General features: G+C 40.7%; 2 protein-coding genes across 2 annotated transcripts; one reads left to right on the top strand and one right to left on the bottom strand.

The window, feature by feature from the left end:
• The first annotated feature begins 1792 nt into the window (after positions 1 to 1792).
• ca9 (carbonic anhydrase IX) lies at positions 1793 to 9670 on the top strand. The gene is made up of 12 exons (XM_077019685.1): positions 1793 to 2448; positions 5136 to 5168; positions 5716 to 5886; positions 5998 to 6140; positions 6378 to 6470; positions 6597 to 6663; positions 6775 to 6932; positions 7214 to 7328; positions 7684 to 7731; positions 8140 to 8157; positions 8261 to 8354; positions 8614 to 9670. The coding sequence occupies exons 1-12, from the start codon at positions 2349 to 2351 to the stop codon at positions 8672 to 8674; spliced, it is 1101 nt and encodes a 366-aa protein (XP_076875800.1). The 5' UTR covers positions 1793 to 2348; the 3' UTR covers positions 8675 to 9670.
• Positions 9671 to 10221: 551 nt separating this feature from the next.
• Positions 10222 to 18816, bottom strand: LOC143525574 (gamma-secretase subunit Aph-1b). The gene is made up of 7 exons (XM_077019687.1): positions 18242 to 18816; positions 17318 to 17488; positions 16164 to 16237; positions 15540 to 15662; positions 15040 to 15167; positions 13515 to 13638; positions 10222 to 13096 (listed from the first exon to the last, which is right to left on the bottom strand). Exons 1-7 carry the CDS (start codon positions 18352 to 18354, stop codon positions 13068 to 13070), a joined length of 762 nt encoding a protein of 253 aa, XP_076875802.1. The 5' UTR covers positions 18355 to 18816; the 3' UTR covers positions 10222 to 13067.
• Between the last annotated feature and the right edge of the window lie 282 nt (positions 18817 to 19098).

Below are 19098 nucleotides of genomic sequence, written 5' to 3' on the forward strand. Positions count from 1 at the left end.
ATTGTACTGACCATGGAACTCTGACCTAGAACAAAGTCGGTCTCCTTTTTTTTTTTTTTTTTTTGGTCCAATGTAAAGTTAGTAAAAAAAAGTCACATTACACAAAAAAAAATTCAGTAGAGGTCGTGGACCGGTTGATGTTGGCAAACTATATTCTTTCTTTTGGAATAAAGGACTGTTGCATTTTCCACTTTACATTCAGAGTCCTGGGAAGCCATGGAGGGTTGGTTCTGTAGATGTGGGACATGCTCACACTACAGATCGAGATGCAAATGGCGCAATGGCCATCGGATCTGATTTCATCCTAGTTCCCAGTCCCTGTAGTGCACCTATGGCAATGTGTAGCATTGTCTGTCTGTAACTGTTCATTAGTGAGACTGCATTATGGCTCTGTTGGGTTGATGTCCACCATTGTTTCAGCGTTGAAATATAAAGGTTTTATGTGTCTTTTATATTCTTTTTGAGTCTGAGGTCTCTACTTTTATGATGCTTTAACTGCTGCTGGAGTTTTACATCCGTATTTGCAAAAATCACGAGTCCCTTTCTCTTTTTATTTCAAGTTTTCTCTGTGAAGTTGCACTGATTTTTTTAAAAAACGTGCAGTATATCTGGAAATCGGTTTAGTATTATGCAAAATGATTTACACTGTCCATGTTACCTGTTGATCAGCTAAATATTGTGTGCGCGCATGTGTGAATGGATGGTGTGATGTTGGGGTTTGGTTTTTTTTTTTTTTTTTTTAAATAAATTGCTATGTTTTGGCAATAATGGCGCCTTCTTGCTGACATTACTCAGTTTGTCTCTTTGTCCCGGAAGCACACTATCATCATGCACTCGGCTGTGTTTGTCCTTGAGCCGAGGTAGGCCCTTTCGGTGCACACCTCACACAGCACACGTGCTACAGTACAGGCCATTCTAGCCACCGTAACTCGTACCATTTTTTTTCACAACCCTCTTGGTATTCGTGTGACAGACACTTCATACTCACAGAGACTGCAACAGGTTTCTTACCTTTTATAGTGCAACTTAAAACTTAAACTTAAAATGAGATCAAGAGGCAGTTAGCCGACCTGAGAACTGACCTGGACCAGTTCTTGTCGCAGTAATGAAATTGTGCAAAATAGCGGTAAATGAATAGTTAAGGGATGTTCGGTATAAGCACCTCCTGTTAAAAGCACCACCTCCAAAGGGCTAGCTGTTCCAGTTACACCTGCTTTCACCTGGGAGGCCTGCGGTTCCTCTAACTGAACTCATCGTGCTGATCCTCTAACTGAACTCATCGTGCTGATCCTCTTAACTGAACTCATCGTGCTGATCCTCTAACTGAACTCATCGTGCTGATCCTCTAACTGAACTCATCGTGCTGATCCTCTAACTGAACTCATCGTGCTGATCCTCTTAACTGAACTCATCGTGCTGATCCTCTAACTGAACTCATCGTGCTGATCCTCTAACTGAACTCATCGTGCTGATCCTCTTAACTGAACTCATCGTGCTGATCCTCTAACTGAACTCATCGTACTGATCCTCTAACTGAACTCATCGTGCTGATCCTCTTAACTGAACTGATCATGCTGGTTTTCTTATACTTGCTCTACCAGGAAAGAAAAAAAAAACAGAATTGATAAGATGCACGATGCCAGTTGTGTAACTTTTTTGAATGTACATGTAAATTATATGATGAATTGATGTGACAATGATTCTGAACATATCTGAATTCTGAATATTCTATATTCACTACATGAGTGAAAAGACAAATATTGATAAGCATTTTTGGTTCTTCCTGAAAATAACTTTCCTCACTCTTTATTTGGAAATATTCTTTTCATTTAATTAATAATATGTATTTGGCAGCAAAGTTCTTTAAAAATGAATTTGTCCAACACCATATATGGGCATATGGCCTATGTCCATTTGTTACACAGATATTAGGAAAGTACATTTTCCAATTACACCAGTCCAGATAGTTTTGCCAGCTAAATGTTACAAGCAGGAGAAAAAACCTTTTAGTCCAGCTGCATAAGACATTGTACTTAGTCAGTACTTAGGGCCTGTACCCACATCCTTGTGCTGAACTTTATTCAAGACTGGGGTGGGGGTGTTTCAGATTAGTTGGTGTTCAGTCACTGATGCACTGTAAGTCCAGGGGGAGCCAGAGAGAGACAGATGTACTGTGCACTTTTCCACGGTCCCTGATTGGTAGGTTTCCTGAGAGAAAACTTTAAAGCTCCGCCCCTGTGTGTCAGGTCTGGGAGTCAGTAGAGCTGAGGCTTTGTGCACGTGTGTGTATGTGTGTGTATACGTGTGTGTGGTAGTGTAGGACTTCTCCAGGCTGGTGATGAGAGAAAATGCAGCTAGAGCTCTTCGTTACCTTCCTCTTTATCCAGAATCAGGTACTGGTTGCTACGGCCTCTTCTTCCTCGGAGGAAGATGAGGACGATGACAAAGGTGAGTAAAATGGTGACTTCATTAAGGTATAAAGTGTTCTCATATTAGTTAGTGCTCATGTGGCACAAAAGTCTTACATTTGTAGGCTAGTTGTGCATTTTTCTTTTTACACTTCCTTAGCTGTACTTATGGTCTTATGAATGTTAATGTTTTGTTTGTCATTGTACTGTTATGAGCAGCAATAAGGCATGATTCAGTAGCCCCCCTGCTCAGATTCAGATGTTATGGTCTTATACATACATGTATTGTTCATGTGAGCAAATGTTAAAGGCGTAATCCAATCAGAAATGTTTTATAAATCCTGAATAATGGAGATGATTTTGCTTGGAATCATTATGTTAAATGTGTATGAGACTGTGGTGCTCCATTTCAGCTCTGCTAGGGTGTTTCAACAAATCCTGCTCCCCATTCCTAATGAATGACAGATACTGCACATTCACCAGCTCACCAGGAAAGTTCAGATGATGCTAATGACTGCTTGCGGTTTTGGGCTTGGGAAGCTGTGTGTCTACGTGCTACCCTGGAGGTGAACACGCTGATGGACTGTGGTGTAAGAACGAGTCATAGGCTGATGCTGGATGATCTCCCAAGCTAGTCCTGCGTCGGCATAGAATTAAACATGGATCTCTGGTATAGAATTTGACACATTTTTGTGGCACATTTAGAATTATTGCATCGTGTCAATGGCTAGACAGAAATGAACCAAGAACAAGGGTTTCTGTTGACAGAAAACTGCAACCACCAGCAGATCACACATAGAACCAAACATTTACTTTTATACCTGCCCACAGAGCTCTGAAAGACTCCTTAAGCGCTCGATCAAATGTCCAGAAACAAGAGCCATGGGATTATCCATGAAGACTCTTGTTTTGTCTCCGTTACACTCATAAAAAAATACGAAGCATACATATATGGCTTATTTTTAGTTGTAGACCTGATATTTGCTCTGAAAGCCTGACTATAGGATTCAAGAATATAAATTTTCCAGTATCCAGAAACCTAAAATAGTAAACAGTTAAGTCTATGAAGGTATCTATGTACAGGTATAGCAGAGCAAGTAATGGTTAGGAGTATTGTGTCATACCAGGGCTTGCAAGTGTGGGAATATTCTGTTTCATTACACTATCATGCATTACAGGAAGCTGACTAACCCAAAGGCCAGCGCATATGTAGAGGTCTTACTAAGTCAAATATCTTGAGTTCTTCAGAATTTCTCTTTATCCTGCTTGCCAGTTGTTTTTTTTTTTTTTTTTACAGTTGTGCCAAGGGCATGTGAAACCTTGGCTGGTCTCAGCTCCAGCCGTTTCTTTCCACTGTAGCAATGCCTGTACGTGCAGCGATCAGCATAGCCAGTGAAATTACATTTATCACGGCTGAATAAGAATCAACCGGTTTCAGTCACTTACAATTAGACGTGAAAATATTCTTCCACGAGCATATAAGGCTTGGGAGAAATTTATGAAGAAAAATAAATAAATTGAGTAACTATAAAACATATGATTTCTGACTGAAATTTTGTCATACAGAAAATGTGTTCAAACACTACCTAGCCTCAAAACCTAGTTGCTGCTGTGCTTAAGAAATGAGAAACATTCACTAATCTGAGTGTATTTCAATTGAATCGTATACCTAAGTAGGAATCTAAGGAATCTGCTTCCTGAAAGCATATAAATAAACAGAACGATTCAGTTTTATAGTATAGCTGCAAACAACTGCAGCGTTGGTTGTTTTATTAGACATATCGGTTCATTGGTGAAGTTACTGTGTTCTGAAACCAATGTCTTCCTTTCCTGTGACCATATCAGCTTTCATGTAACTGCATATTGACCTACATTTTATGTGTATAATTTCTGTTTTTGTATGTTCAAATACAGTTTTGCAGTCACCGTTTCATTCAAATGAATAAAAATCCTTTTTGAAAACCTCACAAAATGAAGCAAAGCTGTTATAGCCAGTAGAACAGATCATATGAGAATAGGACAAGGAAGAACTTGCTGTGTTCCATATCATCTCCTACCCTCTTGTGATTTCTAAGTACCAGACTAAATGGATGACTGTAATTTTACGACTGCCTTCAGTCACCCTGTAACCTAACCGTGATGCAGGGTCTGACTAAGGCTGCCTGGACTGGTGGTCGTTGGTATACGTGGCCAAAGCTCTCTGGCTGAGGAGGTTAATGTCAGGCTTAACCTCTGAAGCACAAAGCCTGTATTCAACCCACTGCATGGAGCCCAGATTCTGCCTGTGCGCTGGTGTGAGAAAATGCTGAATATGTTTCTCTTGTTGACCCATATTAAGATGCTGTGACAGCACAATCACTTTAAATGCACTAGGATTTGCTCTGATTTCATACATGGTCCTGAGCTCACACGCTAATGGTTTCATTCATTATGCGCTTGTTTGTATTATATAATTTAGCAGCTGGCACCAGGCTGCAAACTGTTAATGAGATATTTTACAGTATTTCAGGCTTTTGCATAAACAGTAGTGTTATGAATTATACATGCCCAAAATCTGCAAATCAATCTGCATGCTTCAGTGTCTCTCACACACATGATCTGCATAACCTCATTATGAAAAAAAGTGTATTTACTTACTCTAATTAGGGAATTTAATTAAGTTCTTCAGAGGTACTATGCTAAGCTCTGAGACATGTTAATAGTACAAATGAAACTTTTTTTTCTCAGGTTCCTCCCATGAACATCACTGGGGCTATGACGGTAAATAACATTACCAAACACGCCTTTATACACATATATCACTGGGGCTATGGCGGTAAACGACATTACCAAACATGCCTTTATACACATACATCACTTGGAACAAAGGTACTTATAGGAGAGAGCATAAACCTAGTGCTTCAAGGCTGAATGTGATACTATTTCATTTGCAGTTCAATTTAATTTGCAGACTGTAAGACCATATTAGATTATGTGCTGAACTTGTTTGGGCAGGACATGGAGCCTTGATGTGTGTCCTCACTGAGACAGACTGGCATTAGGGCTCAGTGGGAGGTTGAACAGGTCAGGACAGTTTTCTATAGGCACTGAATAAATTGCATGGGCCCTCTTATATCTTGATAAAATTATACCTTGGTAATATTTCATTGTGGTGCACAGTCCTGAGATCACTGTTAAAATGACACAATCCTGCATTAAAGTGGTTTATTGTGTTTGGATTTTCACATATCCCTTCTGACACCGGTGTCTTGTAATTAAATCCATGTAATGTGATTACTACATAATCTACTCCGGCATTCTCTTTCAGATCAAGAGGGATGGTCCTCTACTTTTCAAGACTGCAGGGGACAATCCCAGTCTCCTATTGACATTGAAACTGGCAAAGCCATCTACGATCCCAGCCTGCCTCACATAGAGTTGGAGGGTTTTGATTTAACAGGCTCCTCTGCTCTCAAGTTGCAAAACAATGGGCATACCTGTAAGTCGGCTAGTTCAGCTCAGATGTCTCTGTCCTAACTATGAAGAAGAACTGCAGTACTGGTGTCAGCTGCAGTACACGGTGTCTGTCGCCTTTGTTCATATTGTCCAGTGAAGTTGAGTTTGCCCAGCACCATGAGGATCGTGAAGGGCTTTGACCAGGTCTACTTGGCCTCCCAACTTCACTTTCACTGGGGGACCGTGGCGGTGCCAGGGTCCGAGCACACCATAAACAACGTTCATTTCCCTGCTGAGGTGAGGGGGAGCGATGGATCTACCGCTGACCATGTCCACTATTGCAATACACAGCACTCCGTAAAGGGATCCTTAACAAAAATGATTCTAACCAGTGTGTTTACACTAATTAAAGCCAGTTTTGTTCTGCCATCCAGTCTGTTTAGGAGTGTGCACGCTCAATGTAGCACGACACAGCAAAAATACCATTTGGAAAAACCATTTGTTTGTTGTGTTCCCAACCCCCCCCCCCCCCAGATCCACGTGGTTCACTATAATTCAAAATACACAAATATATCTGAGGCTGCCAGCAAACGTGATGGACTTGCAGTATTAGGAGGGTTCATTGGGGTAAGCTGTACTTCACCAAAATCCTGATTTAACAGATCCATTATACTGTGTTTTTGTTGACTGAGAACAATGCCAGTGAAGAAATGTGTTGCATTTTATTTTGCATCTGTGAAATTTCCATTACAGATTGGTCTTCATGAGAATGAAAACTATGAGAAAATCCTTTCTGCACTTAAAGATGTTAGCATAGAAGGTATTTACATATCAATACAATCACACACCACAGTAAGAAAGTTTGTAGACCCCTTCACGATCTTTGACACCTTCCATAACAGGATAGGTTTCCTTTCTCATTCCATTTCAGCTTCGGACACGGACATCCCAGGTTTTAATGTCCGTCACCTCCTACCAAACAATCTTGAGAAGTTTTATAGGTACCAGGGATCCCTAACAACTCCACCTTGCTTCCAAACTGTTCACTGGACAATGTTCAATGAGACAATCATGGTCTCAAGGAAACAGGTTGGTTCTAAACTTTAGTTCACTTTGTAACCCAGATTTTGGTGTTGCATGCAAACTTGTATTATTTAGGAGAGTATGAAATGAATGGAAACACATTACAAGCTTAATGTTCATACATATAACAGATTCAAAAGCAGCGCAAGCCAGACTACTACATTATGGAGTTTTCAAAGTAGATCTATCTCGAGAGTGTGAACACCACAGCCATAGTGTGATAGCTCACTTGATTTCAGTTGGTAAAATGATAATGAATGATACTATTTTTTTTGTCTGTTCACTAGCTGGCAGCCCTGGAGGACTCACTGAAAGCAGGTCACCAGTTATTGTCCAAAAACTTCAGAGTCGCACAGCTTCTCCATGGCAGACGAGTCCTGGCCTCCTTCACCAGTTCACCCAGTAAGTACAACAGCAGAACCTTCAGCTCCTTCTGGTCTGTAGTTATTAAAGCTACAGAAAATGCTATAGAGCATAAAGTGTCAAGCATATATAATGAAAATATATTAATTATGGTGAGATTTCTCTTATATCTTACCCCCTGCCATCAAAATTCATAGTAAATTACTTAAAGGCTTTCTGTTAATTGAGGTCATCTCTGTAATAAAGCATTTTGTATAGTTGAAGGTTTCCACTGACTACATATAGGTGTCATTGTGGACTTCCTGATATTTCAAAACTAGACAAATATTGATTTTGTAGGAACATCTTTAAATGGCTTATAAGACATGAAAATATTAACAATTGCCTTTTACAGGTGTCAATAAAGATCTGTCTGAGATAAAACCTACATTTGCTCCCATTGGTAAGCATATATGTGCTGTATTAAATAAAAAAACTAATAAAGATTGGAAAGATTTGATAAAAAGATTAAGAAGTTCAGACTAAAGCATGTCCCTCTAGCTGTATTTGAACTGTAATCTAAAATGTAAACCAAAACCCCTCAAATGCAAATGATTGTACCCCACTACTAATGCCATGTTCTGCTGGAATGTCTAATGCACAGTCTGACTAACTTAAATCAGCTGCCGCCACAGAGAACCGAAATGGCAAATCTCCCTCACAGCACTGAAAACAATCGTATTATCTGTGGCGTAATTGTGTGGGCTTAACAGTGTTTTCTGTTTTCCTATACTGGGTTATTTGCACATGACATTGATGCAAATAACCCAGGTTATTGTTGACTTTATATGTTTCTTTCTCTCCTCTATAGAAGGCCAGATGTCCAGAGGTATGTTGTGGGTCTCCATAATTACCAATAACCTTTTTGAAAAAATAGTTTTGCTATAGAATTTGTCAAGTTCTGTTTCTAAATGCAGATTTTCAACCCACAGGAGATATGTTGTCCATTGCCTTGGGAGCCCTGTTCATACTGACTTTGCTGGCTTTCTCTGTCTATGTTTATCAACAACGGAAAACATACTCCAGGTATGTAAAGCAAGTACTTTGTTTTTTGTTTTCTCATATAAATTACATACGTTTTGAATTCTGAATTATGACTGAAAGAAAAGTGTATCTGGTCAAAAGTACATTGACATTCTTGAGTTTCATCTAAAACAAAAAAATGTTTGTTGTCTTCTCAACCCATTAAATAAACAGACCGTTTCATGTTACAAGAGCCTGAGTAGTTTGTGTAAAGCAATAGATCATCAGAACAGTACTAATCATTTGTTGTCCTTTTCCACAGATCTAAAAAACACTCCAGAGAAAATGTCATTTATAAGCCAGCAACCAAAGATGATGTATAAAAGCACAAAATTGTATTGCTACCAGAAAGTCATATTTATACAAAGAACCCATTTTTTAAGAATCTAATTCCAGGTTTTTAAAATATAAAGGTTGTCAGTTTTGCAGTTGAGAATTGTTCTACCATTGTATTCCCACTGTGTTCCTGTCTCTGTTCTTTTTGTGTCTTATGTAGTTTTGTATGGTTGCAAATCACCTGAATTTACGATTTTGGTGGATGATCCCATACTTGAATGTGTCATGTTCATATTTTTTGTATATATTGTTTAAATGGCTTTTAATGTAGATATAGACTCCATCACTTTAATCAGAGTCAATGATGATAGAAATATATGACATTAGGAACATGTACATTTTTATAACTGGAGAAGTCAGCACCTGCCATCAAGACTCAAGTTCTTCCTGTTGTCAGGAACTAACCAACCAATCAGGAAGCAGAACAGAACACGGCAACAATGTAGGCTTCAATTGACATTTTTTCTTCATGAAACAATGAAGCTTCTTATATCTCACCCTCAGGGAAATGCCTCTGAGGATATGGTGCAGTATGGCTTCAAGTTGGCGGGAATTTATTGAGATCAGTCACGGAAATTGTGGTTCACATATTATTTGGCCTGTGTACAATGACCCTACGACTATGCAGATGCAGCTAGATAAGAGACAATTGGGCCAAAGTTTACATTCCCCCTTTGAACAAATCTGGCAACCTCCAGACTTATTCTGTCTGCCAACACAGCGAGAGCCAAGTGTTTTCAGCATTCATAACTAGGGGTCAGGTTGGTTATACTTTAGCAAAGTGACTTCAGTGGATTCACTGTTAATTGTAGCATGTGCCCTGTAGCCATTTTTATTGAGGTAGTTAGTATGTCTCTGGGCACCCTGGTCCTGCTTGACATTTGCTAGAAATACGTAGTTATTAAAAAAAGAAAAAAAAAAGGAATAATTATTTGATGCTCTGCTCACAGTCACAATTTGAGGCAAGTCAGCAAATTGGTCAATTGTTAGCATAAATCATAGTAGGCAAATATAACTTAGATCAAAATCACTGTTATGTTTAACCAGCAACACACACACACACACACACACAATAACAGAGCTGGGTTAATGGTGGAAAAAGTGATGACCTTCCTTGTTTTCACCAGACGAAACACATCTGGTCACAAGACCCCCATGTTGCTGACTACCATGTAAATATTAACAGGCAATCATTAAACGATGAATACACCTCTCTGGCATGTCAGGGTTGGGTCAAGGAAGGACACTTTTGAGATAAGTATGTAAAACTAAAGTAGAAGGCACTTTGACCTCAAAATGAGTGTCTTCATTTGTATATAAGGTGTTTACAGTTGACACTTTGAAACCCACAGGAAATAGTAACAATACAGGAGTAATGTCAATTTGTCTACACATTCAATGACATTTTTACATGTATGATTCATGCTAATGCTTTATATAGGAATTCAATCATCATGCAGTGTGATGACACAAATTTCAGACAACTCCAAGAAACAAGTCCCAGTGCTGTAGTCCACCCAAAACAACCCCAGAGTCCAGTCCATACTTTTTAATTACATCAATACAGGGCTTTTTTTATTATTAACCCAATTTGAGATAATCATGACATATTTCCCTGTTTGGCACACTATATTCTTTAAAATGTTATAAAGCAGCATCAAAACATTACATAGTCATTAACTGTCAAGAGAATGTTTAAAATCCAGGTGAGCACCAGTTGTGATGACATTCAGAAGAACACCGACAGGAGAAGGTGTGTTGTGGAGGAGGTGCACTTCACCTGCCTAATGGATTAAGATTGAGATCGAGAGCTATATGGTACCTTAACGTGGTGAGAAGAGAAGTTCCTTTTGACATGACCGAGTCTATTAAGTCCAACCTGAATACACATGCTTTCTGGACGTGTAATCAGCATGCTGCTATGGAAACGTTTATGAGGGGCAACTCACGGCAGCGGAAAAGCAAACGGCTTTAACCAAACACTACCCAACAGAGCAAAGTGACATTTTGGTCGAGTATACACACAGATCTGAAAACCTTTCATTCAGGATAAGAAAACACAATCACAGAATGTCTTTCCTGAAATGGTACAAGTCAGCACCAGGATTTGAAGCAGAAGGACCTGTTGGATGCTGTGGCACAGAGCCAGGGTTGCCAGGTATTGCTCGTCAGTTACACAAATGCGTTTGCACTTGATGATGCAAGAGGGGTTTAAAAAAAAACAGCTGGAAAGACCCGGAAAACGGGCAGTCTGGATGGAAACGGAAGAGTTGAAGGAGGAGACCGGTTAGAATTAGCTGCTGCATTGAGGAGGACCTGCTGCTGGTCACGGATCAGGCACATGCAGATGAACCTGATGTGTAATTCTCATGTATCTCCCAAAGTTGAGGAACGTCTACAGAGAGCCACACAGTCAGTTAACCGGACTGAACATCCCGTTGAATTAATGGGCAGAGATGATGTTTTTTTTTTAAGCAAATACTGCATGATCTATATATACACAGAAATGATTTAACATTTGCCAGTGGACTGCCACAGGGAACAGAACATAATTGGAACATTCACATAAAAGTATGCTTGTCCCATAGTACAAGACCTCAAAAGATCTTCAGGAAATTCCACCCATGAGGAGTCTGATAAAAGCCAAGGCCCCAAAGACCCAGGGAACATACAAACCAAGAGTTGTCTGATAAAAGACTGATATTAAACATTAGTAAACTTTCAGTTAAGGAGAAGTAGAAGAGAAACATGAGCTGCTCAAAAACCAACCAAAATCGCTCATCAGTCTGAGCTCACAACGGTCTGAGCTCACAACGTAATAGCATGGTGCTATTCTTAAATAAACACAGTTGATTGACAAGCCTCAGACTTGCCGTCAGTACAGAGGATGGACGTAAAAACCAGCATACATGTACAAACACACCAGTGAGGAGATCGATGCGAATGATTCTGAAGTTCATGCATCAGACGAGCCTCATTCAGGGATGCTGACATAATAGTGGCTATCTAGACTTGATGATGAAAGCAAAACCTTAGCACTGGAAACAGACAGCTTGCTCTCTGGACAGTGGAAAACTACATTGTCTTGTTTCCTTGTAGTTGAGGACAGTGTAGTCTGACGACACCTAATCTGATATGTTTAGATTCACCTTGTGATGTTAACAGATGGTTTACTACTTGGCTTTTTACCAGTAGGCCCAATTTGTGAGAGACTGGGACCTGTAAAATCAAATTAAGGTCTGTGTAGAATCTGCTACTCTAGTACATCTAGAAAAACCATCCAAAGATGCAAATTATGCTGTGTATATGGTTAAGGCCTTTATACATATAGCTAAGGCTCGTGTGATAGCTTCCGCTCACTCGCTAGCTAGCTTGATCAGGCTTGAAGAAGCTCAGAAAGAGGGACTACAGAGGGTGGGAGGGGGAGGAGCAACCTGACTTATAGGTGTAAAGCTTACAGAAGCTTTATTTATTATCAGGACCGCCCATTCCACAGCAGAAAGGGTGTTCATGGAACACACTTGTTTTGTGTACACTCTGAGCCAAGAAGAGCATGACAAACCACATTAGAAAGAAAACAGATTTGGGTTCCCTGGGTCTTTGATGGGCATTAAAGGTGTGAAATTGTAGTGGATAAACTTGTTTTCGCACTTAGTGTGACAGGTGATGTGTAAGTAAGGAGATATTTTAGCAGCTGAAGCATGTTGGCACCTGTCTGAAACCAGACGCCAGCGCCCTGCCTTGCACGCTGGCTTGGTTAACACTCGATCATCCAATCACCAGCTTTCCAAGCTGGGGTTCTGATCAATGGAGATACAGCATCAAGATTATCAGTTACAACACCATCGATTGCAAGAGTAATACCCAAAACTAATATGCAACGCAGTTTGAATGTGACCGCTCCAGAGTGTAAGGCAGGACACATAGACCCTTGGCCCATCTCACCACTACCTTTAAAAATGTCACTAAGGCTTAGCTCAATATTCACATTACATTTTAATAAAGTATCATTTAAAAAAGGCGATTTACCAATGTACTATGAAATGACTCAGGAGTAAAGGAACTAGACACAGACGTTCCCCACTTGCTAATGATCCCAAAAGAGGAAAAGAAAATTGGATTAAAAGTGTGCGCATGTTTACAGACAACAAGCTATTTACAGTGATTTACAGTGAGCGTCATCCGAGAGTCCCATAACCTTATAGGCTGAAGTGAGGCAGTCACGGGCGTCCCGAGCTCAAGCCTTGGAGGCCAGATGTAGCGGAGACGACCTCTGCGCTCGGTCGCCCGCTAGACGCCGTAGTTGTTCCTGACAGCGAACGCAGCCTTGCGACGAGGCGTCTGCGTCTCACCGCGAGTCCAGGAGCCGCCTCCCCCGCCTTACGAGGCCTCCACCTCCGTTCTCTTGCCTGCAAAACACCACCGCGTGGATCAGGCAGTGCTGCAAACATGGATGCTAGCTAGAGGTCAGATGGATATATTCATACTGTGGCTGTAGGGGAAGGTCTCAATGACAGAAAGAACATAGCTGAGGAAAGACCATATTCTAGGACTTCTTCAAATGTTTCATTCACTGCCTTAGTTTTCTGATTCCAGTACTAAAAGGTGGACACCAGAATTAGCTTGGATCCTTGCAAAAACACTTCTATTAAATATTTACAATTCCATATCAAATGTATAAGATGTCCATCTGGCTATAATTACTGGGCCCTCCTTTTATTGCACTGATATACTGACTGGTGTCAAGGGTTTTAAGATATCTGGAGGGTCCTCTTTGCTGCAATAAACTGTGCTTCAAATGCCACAGAAGAAGTGGAAGGATCTTACGGGTACAGAGCTGTGAAAGGTTGTTCAGAGACCCTCCTGAAGAGAGGAACGCCCACACAGCCATCAGTGCTGTGACTGCATACACAGGAGGTAGACTGCCTTCATACATTGGGTTCAACAGAGACTGTGTACGCAAATGGGGGGGGGGGAATACACTTTAATTCTTAACACATTAGGAGCAGGATAGAAAAATTCATGTTTACTAGTAGAATCTGCTCATTTAAAAGGGCAATAAGTGTTTGTCAAAGTAGCCATCAACACTTCATGTCCTCAAATGAACCAGTTTAAGGTCCAGCACGGAGACAGCAATGTTAAAAACAGATTTAGTATAGAATCGCTGAAAGCAACAACATTTCAATAAAATGATATTTCCTAAAAAAGTATACACATATTGCACCTTTGAAGAAAGAAAGCAAGCAAACGAAAGTAACTGTGCAATGGGTATAACTAAACATGTCTATTTCATGGCATCTGTTTCTCACAGTACTGTCAACAACACAGGGCTGATTCCGCTTTTAAAAACGAACATTTAAAATTTGGTTTTGCTGCTCTACACAATTAGACCTTGCCTAAAACGCACCTCCTTCTGTTTCTGCTCCTGCTGCGACCTTGAATGTCAGCAGGAATGCAAATAACTGGTGTTGATAAGGGAGGAGGGTACACAATGTGTCAAGTATGTACCACTGGTGTTCTAGGAGCAGCACGGTCTTCTGGAGGAGACTTTATGGACTCCACGATGTCTCCACTGGGAGAGCATTGCGCTCACAGAGAGACCACGGGGCAGTTTTTCCCCCTAACGAGTGTGCCGGGTGTCGATAGGTGTCGCTTGAAATTGAAAACCTGTTTATACTTCCTTATTTATTATTATTCTTCCCCCATGTCCCGAGGAACATCTGATACGAGCGTGAAAGGAGAAAGGTCAACACACCGAGCACGGGGAACGCACGAGGTGTAAACTTGTTTATTGTTTCACGCGGTGTTGAGCATCACGGAAGTCACAAGTTTAGACAGAAGCCCAAAAGTCCTCCGGTCTGGAGTCTTAACACTCCCGTCACATTTTAGATGTGATTATGATGGCTTCTTTTCTAAAACAGTTACTTTACCAATGGCCTAAAAGGTGTATGGACCGAGGTTCTGTTATATTTGGGAAGCACGGTAACCCAGTGTGGCTATGGTAACGATGAGCTGGGCCGGAGACCACCCCTGTTCAGACTGAATCTTTTAAATAATCACCATTTACACCCCAGGACATGCAAGACATGTATACATATGAATTATGCATATTATTCATTATGCAATTATGGATCATACATGCATATGTATTATACAGACATGCAAGTAAAGACACGTAATACGTTCAGGACTTTGAATATAATACAAAAACAAATCTGTGGTCCAAATGCTCACCACCTCTGCCCACTCCTGCCTTTAGTGTGAACTCTCGATTGCTTTAGTCTGAAATCTCGACTGCTTTAGTCTGAATGCCGGAGTGCTACTCATGACACCATGTGCCTGGCTTGCTTACCATGCAGGAGACCAGCAGGTGGAGACACACCACCACGGCGATGACCCACCAGCGGCCCTTCTCACAGCCATCGAAGAAGACCACGCCCCAGAAGGTGTGTAGCAGGGTCACGGCCAGAGTCATCAGAGCTGCAGAAGAGAAAGGGCACATCTCAGCAGTTAACTCAGCAGGATATTATATATACAAGCGGTTATATTGTTTTATTATTATTTTCTATTTTTCCTGTTCATCTCCCTGTCGTCTATGTTGCCTGGGGAGACTGTAATTACCATTGCCTAGCAAATGTCTGTTTTTCATACTGAGAGAGACTGATCTGTATAAATATACCAAAACATAATAGTTTCAGGCCACTTTAACTTCAATGACTACTAATGAATATCTTTGCATCTATTTTTTTTGACAGTTGTTAGAGGAAATGGGGACACAGGACTAGCATTGCACTGGGCTGCTTCATCAGACGCAGCCTTCTGTGATGCTGAGGGCTGGAGGTGTTGACTAACCTGAGGTGATGAAGTAATACTGAGAATCTCCAAAGATCCCCACAGTCCCAGGGCCCAACGAGTCAGAAAGGATGTTGATCATGGAGAAAGCCCCACTGATGATGCCAAACCCAAGGCCAGCCACTGCAAACATGACACGTGCAGGAACAGATGCATGAATACGTGGAGAGACACAGACACACACACAGACACACACACACACACACACACACACACACACACACAGACACACAGACACACACACAGACACAGAGTGACAAAATATCTTCAGAGGTAAAACATTCTACTGCTGTTGAAGCAGAACTCAACTAGTCAAGAGCTCAACATGTGCTCATGGAGCTTTGGAACAATTATTTATTAATTATTACTTATTTCCAGAAGGATAAAGTCATACTGCATTGATTTTAGAGATGCTAGCTAGGGTCTTGGAGTATATAACATATTAGCAAGCTGGAGAAAATACTTAATCTTTAAAAATCTACAAAGTAAATTCCAAAGACCCCATCATGTTGTTTCATTCGACAGGTCTGATGAGCTACAGTCTGCATCTGATTGAAGAATATTCCAGAAAAAAATAATATATGAACTCCAGTGACATGCTTGAAAACACAGAACACATCTTACCGTATGCCATTTGCTGGACAGAAATGGGTGATGTTTCGTCATCACTGATGGTCACCAAGCCTTCATTAGCCTTTCTAATAAGACAAGAAACACACCAGCAGTAAACATACACCTCATTCAACTTTTCTTCCAGGTCATTCCCAAAGTGTGACCAGTTTGGTTCACTAGTGACATTCTTTTCGGACATTTTGTGGTGTAGCTGTTTGTATGGGCTTTAATGGCCTATGCTCAGTTACACACTTCTCTCAAACCACTCCCACCAAAATCCAGAACGCCACAATTCTGAAGTCTCAAGGTATAATGCTGTTCCAGGTTTTCTGTCACATCTTTTAACAAGTCTCCCTTCAAACTAAACTCCTTCCCTGTAAAATAAAACTCATTTTCATGGCAGATCTGACAAGCTTCTAGGGAAGGGGGAAACATCTGAACTCACAAAATTTCAGTGCATCATGAAATGCATTAACAAAGATTCACAATGATTCAATTAGTTCAGTATGACTCAAAGCTGTTTTCTAAACACACTGAATATGCAAATATATTTGGATGAACATATTACAAATATATTTTGAAAACATGACTCGAAGATTGGCTTGGCCAATAAATCTAAATCAAAGAACAAATGTGGTATACAATCTCAATGCCACATTAAGCCACTTCACTCTGATGGTAACATGCATGATGTGGATATACCAACAATAAACTCGCAAAACCATGTAACCCACCAAACATGTGTGCTGGTATTCAATACAACTACTGGCATCCTGAAACAGGTGACGTTACTCAGCATGCAAGCTTAACAAAAGTGACCTTTGACACAATCACTGGTGACTAAGACAGGTGACTTGCTCATCATCTCATGGCCCAGTTGTTCATTAATGAAACATGCCCTGGAGGCCATATACCCTGTCAGCTAGAAAATACTGCAGCTAAATGCAGCAAGTGTAGTTCTTAAGTGGTGATATTTCCAAGTTTGTTTCTTGCTCCATTTAGAGATTTTTCTTATTATTATTAATAGCAGATAAGCTGGATCAGGTATGTTAGAGCCAGGAGACACACTAAAATGCAAACCTCCAAGACCAGGAGTGAAGAACACCAGGATGAATCCTTGCAGAATACTGCATGTGCAGGCACGCTTTATTAGGATGGGCTCCTACCTCAGAAGTCTGTAGTAGGTAAATCTGAACACCTCCTGAAGGAGGACGGAGAACATGACTCCGAATATGAGCAGACCCCTCTGCAGGTTAACGTCCTCGCCACTGCTGGCCTTCATGGCAATGAACCACACCAGCGAGGACAAGAGAAGTGACAGCAGCCAGAAAAAAGCCCTGAAACACAATCATTGTTTACCACGTTTAAAATCAGTGGCGGATCAGACACACACAGTAGATGGATTTAGTTGTTTCTTGATTATTAAGGTCCAACATGTCTGCAGTCAGAATGTTGATGCCTGACAGGGAACTAGCACACTGGAGTAGGGAGATTTGATTTGTGACTACAAACTGCTTGAACTTTTCTTGCATGTTTTCACTTTTAATTTCTACAAGGCACCAGTGAACACCCTGTCTGCCATTGCAATACGTTTTTTTATGTAATAGACTGATTATGGAATAGGCACACATGAAATTCATGTCATGCCAAAACCCTAAAGCACAGAACACTAATAAGATGCTTAAGGTCAACATAACTGGACACTTTTTTTTACAGTGATAGAACAAACAAAACTATGAGAGCTTTAAAAATTCTTAAGAACAAATGGCTATTAACTAGCTATTTAATCTAGGTGTCTGTTTATGAAATTGAGAGGCGAGGGGGCAACAGTTCCTTCTTGTTAGACTAAAGCAAAACTGGCTGACTCGGTTACGGTTTTGGCGTTATATGATCACATACCCTAACCTTTAAAGCAGATGAGAGTTCAGTTTGTGAGTGTTCTTGTAAACGTCCCTGACCATATGGAGTCTCACCAAAGGATTAAGTGGCCACTGTCGCATTTCTTACAGTAACGTTAGATGCGGGATTCGCCCACCTGATGATCTAAGTGTCGGATAGACAGTGCCTGTGTGTTGCGGTCACATACTTACCCCGCTATCAGAATAATGACCCGCAGTGGATCTCTTGCGATGGTAAAAATAAAAAGGGCGAAGGCAGGGCCAAAGGCGATAAAAGCACAACCAAAAAACACAGCGGCGGTCATCCTCCTGAAACGGCTCAAGTTCCCACAGGGGAACTATGCTTAGCTGGCGTAGCGAATTAGCTGCTAAACTCTACTGTCGAGCTTGGGGGGTTTAAATACGTCAAAACACTCTCGTTTCAAAGTTACTTGACACCATTTAAGGCCAAGAAAGCGCAACGCGGTTAAGGCTTGGTCGAAAACTTCCCTCAAACAGAACAAAGAAGCCCCACATGCATGAAAATAAATGACATTTCACCGGCTGCCAGTGTTAATATCACGCCAGACCAACAAGCGGAACAATGTTGCTGACGAGCGCACAATCCTACTTCTCTTCGCCGTGAAAGCCGTAAATTTAGTCTCGAGGAAATCTAAACATATTTTCACACTGTATTTTATTGTGTGACATTTTCAAACCCAGCTTTAGTTCCCTTTTTCCTCGCAGTCAAGCATGCCACTTCCTGGGGCTTTTGTTTGTTTCACATATTTGCTTGTACTTCCGGGTTTACATGCCAACAATGGGCCTCGCCATTGTGCTGCACCACAGAGCACCTCCATCAAGTCTTGCACACCAAAGTCAACGTGAAGTGTACATTTTATTTTATTTTGTTACATTTATTTATTAATTTTATTGATGATAATGGTAATTATGTTTTTTCCTTTCTTTTTTTGAGGATGATGTATTAACAGGAGTTGAAGACTTTCAAGAACTCAGTTTTGGTTTGGTGTCAGTTATGCTCTTAGAATCAGTTAGCACTCCCATTCCTT

This window comes from Brachyhypopomus gauderio, chromosome 10 (genome assembly GCF_052324685.1).
Source record: "Brachyhypopomus gauderio isolate BG-103 chromosome 10, BGAUD_0.2, whole genome shotgun sequence".
Taxonomy (NCBI): Eukaryota; Metazoa; Chordata; class Actinopteri; order Gymnotiformes; family Hypopomidae; genus Brachyhypopomus; species Brachyhypopomus gauderio.